This window comes from Brassica oleracea, chromosome C2 (genome assembly GCF_000695525.1).
Source record: "Brassica oleracea var. oleracea cultivar TO1000 chromosome C2, BOL, whole genome shotgun sequence".
Taxonomy (NCBI): domain Eukaryota; kingdom Viridiplantae; phylum Streptophyta; class Magnoliopsida; order Brassicales; family Brassicaceae; genus Brassica; species Brassica oleracea.
In genome coordinates this window covers 49,705,661-49,714,894 of record NC_027749.1, presented here as the reverse complement: position 1 = coordinate 49,714,894, position 9,234 = coordinate 49,705,661, and the positions used below count along the sequence as shown (strand labels likewise).

The 9,234-nt window shown below is 36.9% G+C and overlaps 2 protein-coding genes across 4 annotated transcripts; both read right to left on the bottom strand.

The window, feature by feature from the left end:
• Positions 1-1,212: 1,212 nt before the first annotated feature.
• On the bottom strand, positions 1,213-3,436 carry LOC106327853 (probable protein phosphatase 2C 71). The gene is made up of 8 exons (XM_013766139.1): positions 3,334-3,436; positions 3,129-3,256; positions 2,953-3,051; positions 2,696-2,857; positions 2,368-2,454; positions 2,215-2,306; positions 2,063-2,137; positions 1,213-1,999 (listed from the first exon to the last, which is right to left on the bottom strand). Exons 1-8 carry the CDS (start codon positions 3,411-3,413, stop codon positions 1,466-1,468), a joined length of 1,257 nt encoding a protein of 418 aa, XP_013621593.1. The 5' UTR covers positions 3,414-3,436; the 3' UTR covers positions 1,213-1,465.
• On the bottom strand, positions 3,429-8,169 carry LOC106327851 (uncharacterized protein sll0005-like). Of its 3 annotated transcripts, XM_013766137.1 has the most exons (15): positions 7,931-8,169; positions 7,431-7,551; positions 7,093-7,339; positions 6,916-6,957; positions 6,705-6,776; positions 6,487-6,622; positions 6,202-6,359; positions 6,032-6,116; positions 5,754-5,953; positions 5,462-5,623; positions 5,110-5,259; positions 4,665-4,925; positions 4,320-4,589; positions 4,134-4,247; positions 3,429-3,457 (listed from the first exon to the last, which is right to left on the bottom strand). In XM_013766137.1, the coding sequence occupies exons 1-15, from the start codon at positions 8,058-8,060 to the stop codon at positions 3,446-3,448; spliced, it is 2,160 nt and encodes a 719-aa protein (XP_013621591.1). In that variant the 5' UTR covers positions 8,061-8,169; the 3' UTR covers positions 3,429-3,445. The 3 variants fall into 3 exon arrangements, with proteins under 3 accessions (XP_013621591.1, XP_013621590.1, XP_013621592.1); XM_013766136.1 differs by lacking the exon at positions 3,429-3,457 and having other exon boundaries at positions 3,978-4,247; XM_013766138.1 differs by lacking the exons at positions 3,429-3,457; positions 4,134-4,247 and having other exon boundaries at positions 4,438-4,582.
• Between the last annotated feature and the right edge of the window lie 1,065 nt (positions 8,170-9,234).

The window sequence follows — 9,234 nt, the reverse complement described above, 5'->3', positions numbered from 1 at the left end:
TCAATATTTTAATATAAATTTGATTTAGTTAAACATAAAAAATTATATGTAAGAATATACATGTATATATTTGAAATTATAATCTTAGATAGATTTTTCTATCTATTTAATTTAATTAAATATATTAAATAAATTTGTAAAAGTTTCATAATTACTAAAAATTAAAATTAAACAATATTTATAAAATTTGTATATATAAGAAAATAATGATTTTACGATTAAATTTTTATAATTTTCTAAAAAAAATTGTATGCATTTTTGAAAATTTTAGTAATAAAATTTTATAATTTAAAAATACATAATTAAATTATATTTCGAAATTTATAATGCCACATTTAAATATATTTATTTTAATGATGATTTATGAGTTATTCTCATATTCTAAAAAAAATCTAAAAATATAAATTGACATTAAATGTAATATATGAGTTATTACCATATTTTAAAAAGTTTATCAAAAATATAAATTAACATTAAATGCAATTGTTCATGTCATATTAAACTATAAGACATGTCTTCAATTTCAGTAGTCATGTCATATTTGTTTCGTAAAATTGATTGTAGAAAGGACATGTGGCAAAATCACTTCGCAAATATAGTCTAGGGGATTATCCAACAAAAAGGTCTTGGCTATTTTCACCATGAAGAACCAGAAGCGAACCCGATCCGAATCAAAACATTTCGGTTATCTAAATATATCTGAATCAGATTTATATACTTAAATATATTAGTTATTTTTAGATTTAATATTCCAAAAAAATATCCAAAATATATATAATACTTTTGAAGTTGTCCAAAATACTTAAATATATATACAATTAGTCAAAAAAACCAAAAATATTTACAGTATTTATTTATTCCCCATACATATATTTAAACTAAATTAACTTTATGTTAAGTTTAGCTATTTTGACATTTATTATTTAAATTTATATGTTATATATTACTTTTATTTTTAGATTTTGACAAAATTTTAAATGTATATGAATATTAAATGTTTAAAAATAATTTAAACAGGTTAGCCGAATCAAAATTTATAAATACCCAAATGAATTTAAAATCTTTAACCCAAAAACCCGAAACGAACCCTAGGTAACCAAACGTCCACTCCTAATAGTGACCTTTTAGTGACTTGTTCCATATATTCTTGTGTGTTTTGAGCAAAATCTCTATACATGTATCTAAGACATAGAACATCAAATGCAACATATAACGTTATTATATCATAATCACAGAGGTAAGGTGTAGACATCACATGCTAAAATAAGAGTGACTAGTTCAACAATTAAAAAAAAAATTACAAATTACATTATTGGAGTTAGAACCTCAGGAAACAAGAGAAAAAGAAACGACATGAATGAAAAGAAACGTACATGAAGGCAGTGGTGACATTTTAGTCGAGCAAAATCTCGAGACATGCATTTCTCAAAAAAAGATCATTCTGAAGTTAGTGTTGACATTTTAGTTATTGATAAGAGGGAACGCCACTTGCCTTGCTTGTTGTGGAGTCACAGTGAGCTGCGGTTGGCTTTTGAATAGCAAAGGTCCGGTCCAAACTGTTGTGTATTGTGATGTCCCCTTGACCAGGTTGATTATTTTCTCCTGCTGAGCCACTTTGTTCTGAAGAAACACTGCTTCCTGCTGCTGTATTCTCAACTGGCTTTTGGTTCGAGCTGATGCGACCTGAATCGTCGCTTCTAGCTTCAACCTCAGCATTACAGTCCAAGTGCGCTGCGTTATGGTTTTGATTGGTTTGTTTGGTTGACATCTTGTGGTCTGAGTCATTTCTAACTGCGGCTTCCCCTTGATTTGCTTCCTGAGATGAGCTGGAATGTGTTGAGGATATGTCGGAACCTTTGATGTTAGCAGTCTTGCTCTCTAGGAAACGAACAACAACACATGTAATATTGTCAGCACTTCCTCTCTTTATTGCTTCTCCCACAAGTTTCTTAGTGGACTCCTCTGGTTCTTCAACCTCTTTCACCACTGCAACAGCTTCCTACAACATAGAGAACTCAATTATTGAGGATGTAATAAGCTTTATATCATTAATTTCACAAACCTCATTGGAGAAAACATCCCATAATCCATCGCTGGCCAGGATCAGAAACTCAAGAGAATCATCAATCTTCTCTTCCTACATCCATACATGACTTTTAAACAAACAAGTAGATGTGTTCGGTGTATAAAGAGTTGAAGTGATTATTAATGTACCTGAATCTCTGGATCAGCAATAACATACTGTTTCAGAAGTCGATCACCAAACGAACGAGAAACTGCAAGCACTCCTCCAACTCTCCAAGTCCCTATTCATTCTACAAGTCAGCACTATGCTCAAGAAAGAAAAAGACAGCATAACTTTATCACCTGCCCACATGACAAAACCACCAGCATTCTCAATCCGTTCACGCTCATCACTTTGGTCAGGCTTATGGTCTCTTGACACAGCAAAGGCTACACAACACATGTACCATATTTCATTCAAAAACATTCACTAGCCTATAATTTTTGGGGGCTATAGACAATTGACTCTAGGATTATATATATATATATATAAGAAAATTATAAATTTGGGGATTTCAGATATATGTAAAAAAAATTTAAAACAATCGTGGATCATAGACCAATGATTTACTAGCCTATGATCAGGACCGGTCCTTCAAGTGAGCTATTGAACAAATCACAATAACATTACCGTTTCCGGCTCTACAGATAACAGCTCTGGAATCACCAACGTTTGCAACAAGTAAACGATCACCAACGAGAATAGCTGTTGAGGCAGTTGAACCAGCGTCGTCTCTAGTGTGACTATTCTCTGACTCGAGAAGTTCAGAGTCTGTATGATTATAAGCATCAGCTGGAAGAATCAAAACAAAGCAATTGTTTCAGATCAAATCAAACAATAATAAATCGGATCCAAAAGAAGCTCATAGAGGCTCAAGGGAAGTAAACCTATAGCAGATTTGGTGTCAGAAATGAACTTAGGATGAGTGATAAGATTGCTAAAAAGATGACGTTTCAGATACTCGGCTGCTCTGGCACCACCATGGCCTGCAACACATCAAGGAAGATGAGCTCTTTCCAAAAGGGAACAAACCGAATGGTATAAGATGGGTCAAGAATAAGACCATCAAAGACTCCAAAGAGACCAACGATTTCTCCATCGATACCATCGATTCTAGTCTCAAAGAAGTCCTCCATAGATGACCTCTTCCCAGCTGAGCTTGCATATCCATAGCTAAACTTTCCATTCTCGCTGCAAGTTAAATAATGGACATTGTGATCTATAAGTTCATCTTAAGCTGAGAAGGAATAAAGAGAAGGAAGTGTAACCTGAGACCGCCTCCACTTGCTGGAGCTTCAACAACCCGCATCTTGTTTGAATACGACTGCACCAACTCCGCATATCCCATTTTTCTTTTTTTTTTTTGGTTTTGCAAAAATCTCAAATGATAATCTGAAATAGACAAAAAAAAGTGATGAGGCTCAACAACAAACAGAGAGAGACTGCGTTGATCAAGGAATGAAAGAGGAGAAGAAGAAACCTGGAGATAGAAAGTGAGGATTGTTGGAGAGAAGAGAAAGAAGGTGAGAGATTACATTCTCGCAAGAAACCCAAAAAAGGAAACAGTGGTGTTCAGCACTTTCCGGCCAGACTTCCGGGATCACTGGTGCCTATTGTCTTGCTAATTATAGAAACCTTTGTGGACTTTCAAGTCACTTACAAGTCAAAAATGCTATATATAGCCAAATTATTTGCCAAAACTGGTAACATACGCAATGACAAAACCGTAGATAAAATTATCAGTAAAATAACTTAACATTTGTAAGAAAATAATACGTAAAATCCATGTCCTCAATAGAAGAAAAAAACATGCTATAAAAAGAAAATAAATTTATGATCCTGGCCAATTGTTGTTTCTACAGATAAGAATATCAAATTGATATGTGCCTATAGTGCAGATTCTCTAGAAAATATATAGAGCAGAACGTAAGATGGAACGTATAAAATAATTTATTGGCTACTTATTGCGATGGAGCAGTTTGGAGAAAATGATCCAAAAAGTGTGAGGCACTTTGTGTCCAAAATGTGAAGACAATGCATAAACAATATCTAAAGCATAACTATGAACCTCAGGTTTCCTTGACATCCGTAGAAGCATTGCTGTCCACATTCCAGGTGCTAGCTTCACGGCCTCGCTCAGACCTTTGAATCCATTGCTCACTCTCTTCATCGTCCGTTCTTCCTGAAAAGTATAAATATAGAGTAAAATGAGACTTCTGTAACAGTAAAAGAAAGTTTTGATGATTTAATTGACCCTGAGATTGATGGTCTGCTTCTTCTTCTTCATGTTGAGATCAAAAGCCTCATCTTCCAGGAATATATCAACCACTCTGATTATGTCCTGAAGAAGGAAGACCCGAACTCTCTGCCCTTTCACTGATAATATGAACATTAGCAGATCTTCTGTCGCGGAAACTACTGAATTCATGTCGAAAGACTTCATCAGTTCTGATGATTTCTTCAACGTTTTGTCTTCTGGAGACTCTCCGGAAGTTGCAGAGGCCTGTTCAGATATTGCTGCTACCTGAAAGAGAGTTATGAGCTCAATCTCACAAAGAGAACCAATTCAATCCAAAAGAAGAGAGTTGTATGAACGTACCAGGCGTTCAAGGCGATTCCACCTTATTGATCCATCGTTACAAATGACAAGTTCCCTTAGTATTTTCCTCATGTCTGGGCTTGGATCTGCTAATAGCCTCCCAATAACAAATGGATACGCGCTCTCGATCACTTTAAATTCTGGATCAAGAATCTTTGCAGTGCCTTCTAGCGAACCAAGGGATCTTATCACCAGAGCATAATCTGGAGGCAGCGAAAAATTGAACTCGTACATAACATCATATAATTGTTCCATCACCCCCTGTACAGTGAAAAAAGTAAGGTTGTGAAGAAATCATTTCATATTGAGCATTCCTACTTGCAAGTTTAGTTGAAAACAGTTCAGCTCACAAGCAATAACAATAAAAATGTATATTTCAGTGAATGTGTCTGTAGAGTTGAGTGTAATTTACTAATTTTCATTACAGGATGAAGAAAGGATATACCTGGAAATCTTGTGAAATTTTAGTACTAGAACCAAACGAAGAACGTAAAGCATTTGAAACTGCTTGTATATCGACCCCTTCAGGTAAAAATCCCAAGGAAAGGAAATCATTTGCCAGACTTAGAGAGTCACGGTTGACAAAATGCACCAGCTGTAATCGCAATAGAACCAATCAAAATCGACAAAGTAACAACAGGTCAACAGCACAGTTTGAGATAGAACTATTTCGCCATCTGCAACCGAAGTACACTGCATGTAGTATATTTTATAAGCAAAATCGAGAAGGGATGCTAGATAGACCACATACATATAATACATAGAAAAAGTAAGGATTAAACTGAAGAAGAGCTTACAATTTGAATAAGTCCCACACGGTAATGGCGTGGGATATTCCCCATCATCCCGAAGTCGAAATAAACAAGAGACCCTTCTTTAGTAGCCACAAGATTTCCTGGGTGCGGATCAGCATGAAAGAACCCAACCTCAAGCAGCTGCTTTAACGAACAGGATAAACCCTGTCAAACAGACCAATTCAAGGTTCTCAGCAGTACTAAGGCCGTACCTATCTCACAGAATAACCACAGTTAATTTGTCACTATGTGAGGACTTTAACCTAGCATAATTAGGTATAAGTTATGTTGTTACCTGATCAATCAAGTCCCTTCTATCAAGAGAAGCCCTTCTCAGCGTAATTTCATCTGTTAGTTTTATGCCATCAACCCATTCCATTGTGAGAACCGCGGTTCGCGTAAAATTCCAGTGTATTTTAGGAACTTTAATGTTCTCTGCTCTATGGTTCCTGGACATATTCCTAGGTCCAGCGTTATCACCAATCTGTTCATTCCCTGTCAATGTTCAAAGATATATTGCACCTGACAAAGAAATTTCAGAAGAGAGAGAAGAATTTGAAACAAGAGACCGACCTGAATCAAAAGAATATAAAGAAGCAAATCTTTCAGCATTTTTTGCCTCTCGAATGTAATCTATTTCTTCGAACATATGCCTGACCTATTCATTCAAGAGAGACATAAACACGATGGTGCAATATATGTAAGCAGATTACTAGTCCTAATGTTACAGATAACTGACTCACCATCTCATTCACTGCTACTAAAAGATCCTTACGGGCTTTGGCAAATCGTTTGAGTTGTCCCCCGATCATATGGAATAAGAGAGCGTCACGTGTTAGCAATATTGACATTCCAGGTCTCTGAACCTTAATAGCTACCAACTGTCCAGAATGCAGATGACCTGCAATACTTAAAAGGAAAAAGTGGAACATTTAGCTTCTAGTAACTCTAAACTGAGGAAAAGTTAGGGAGGATAACAGTAGAGACCGGATAGAAAAATCCGACCACAGTTAAAAAAGGTATCTAACCTTTGTATACCTGGCCCAGAGATGCAGCAGCAACAGGCTTAGGACTGATATCTGCAAAAAGTTTTGACACTGGAGCACCCAGTTTCTCTTCAATACATCGCATGGCAACACTAGTTGGAAATGGAGGAATTTGATCCTATAATCATCCAGAAAAATAGATTATCCAATTACTCCAGCACAGCTACATGGATAATTTGAAAGAGAGAAAGATCACCCACCTGCAATTTTGAAAGCTCCTGACAATAAATAGAGGGTAATATGTCTGGTCTCGTGCTCAGCGCCTGTCCAAGCTGCAACTCAAATCATGTACAATTTTTGTGAGGATCTAGAAAAAGAGGCAAAAATTAACATATTTAGAGTACTACTGAAATCAAAAAGGAATTTTGACCAAAAAATAAAATAAAATAAAAAGAAAATTAACCAACATACCTTAATGTAGAAAGGCCCCAAGCTGATAAGAGTCTCACGAAACTGCATTCAAAATATGATAAAAGTCAACCAAATTACCTATTGGCCAGTCTATGTGTCCAAAGACTACTCTTCGTTTTATCAAATTAAACAAGTATCCACAAACAACAGATCATCATAAGTCACAAGTATACAGACCTTGACAGCCCGTTTCCTCATATCCCGAACAAAGAGCTGCCAAAATGCAAGCTTCACCACATGGAACGAAATAATTGCAGCTCTATATAACGCCAAAAAGGGGCCAAACCGATACGCCGCAGAGAAACTTTTCGTGCTATACGTTCCAAGAGCTTGTCCAAATTCACTTTCAAGGGATTCTCTCCTCAGCTTCGCATACTCTGCCGTCGGTCTTCCACCATGAACGCTCGTGAATTCCGTCGAATACCTGTGAACGATTAACCCAGTAAAACATCCTGAAATCTCCTTAATTGGTTGTGTATCCACAAGTTGCTCAGCAATGATCAAGAAGAACTCACATTCTGTGTTGCAAGTAAAATGGTGAAATCCATTTATTTGCCCGTCTTGAGAGCTCATTATCCCTCCCTCTCGATATGTAGCCCCCAAGCTTGAAGACAATAGGTTTTTCATAACATGAAGCTACAACCATAACAACAATATCATCAATACAAAATTCTATTTCCAAAAACTCAGCAATATCATCATTTTAGCCTAAGACACTTCTTCCACACACACGCACGCATTAGCTGATCTATCAAAGGTAACCGTGAAAACTTCACTGATGGTGAGCTTAAACAACCATGGAATTACAAAGCAAAGAGTACTCAGGATACGAACGCTGAAACTACTTGTTCTCGCGATAATCACAGTTTCTTCTACTGATTCAAAATCGTGATTACCGACTCGTAAATCGAGAGTCTCGCGATAATCACAGTTTTTACGTAATTCCTATAAATTTCTAACGTAACATCGAAATTGCCATCGAATGCGTGACCGAGAAAGGGAAGGAAGACGTTACTTCTCTGTAGGAGCGAGACACGGCGGCGATGGCGGAGAGCAACAGCGACGACATTCCTCATCGGCAAACAACAACAAGAAGAAGAAGAAGAAGAAGATCTACTCATTCGATCAGCATGCGAAAGTCCCATACTCTGGTACAGATGACCACTCGTAGATTTTTCTGTGCGCAGAAACTGTTCGATAAAATGCGCAAGCGAGATCGCCCTTGAGGAACGCAAGGACAAGTATGCGAGTCTCCACGTCGATGACACGTGGCAATTTCCGAGACAGTCGGCGTTTCTGCTACGTGGAGAAGTTTTATGGGCCGGATCAGGCCGATATAGAGCTTTGGCCCATATGTAAGTTCAACGTAACTGGAGTCAGGATAACATTGTCCAAACATCACTGCAAATATTCAAATTGGAGTATAGATAGATAACTAGACGACTTATCTCACATTTAACTAGGAATGTCAAACAGGTTTATCCGTCCCGTCCCGTACCGCAGCGGGCTCGTCTTCGAGCGGGTCACGGCGGGTCAGGCCCGCGCGGGCTGCGGTCCTCAAAATGGCTGACCAAACCCGTACCGCAAAACATATAGGCCTTTGCGGATCGGTCCGCGGGACATAAATTACAAACAGACATATGGCTCCTGAACGCTTCAAGATATGATTCAAAGCGCTTTATCAGTTTCATGACGAGTGAGTTTAGTCGATGATTGAACTGGATAAGGCAATACACTTGTTAGTTGAAGATTTTAGTTGGATCAAAACACTAGTTTATTTACTTTTGTTAGACTCCAAACATTTTTAAAATAAACAATACTTTAGTTGTTGAATCCAAATATTATAACTCATAAGTTCATAACAAATGCTTTAGTTTTCTGAATTCAAAATTAAATAAAACCAACACCAAATCAAAAATGCGAATCCCAAAAATAGATAAAAAAACACCAATCACACTTCTTGTTCTTCATCTTTATCACCAACAAGCGATAAAAAGATGAAAATTTCTCTTCTTCACCATCAACTTCATCTTTTGCAAATAAGAATAATAGAAGTCAGTTGAAGATATATTGAAACCTAAAACTCCAAATGTATGATAATGTGAACAAATACATACAGGCAAAACTATGAAGAACTCATGGCGGAAACTAGATCTTCTTCTTCGGTGGAAAGTGAGTTTTCAAACTTCTTATGATGACTCGAAGAAGCTCCATCGGTGCAGATTGAAGGCGCTTGGGAGACCGGAAGCATCATCGACCCTAAAACCACCATCACCGGAGCTACATAACGTTGAATCACTCTCTCTCTCTCTCCCTCTC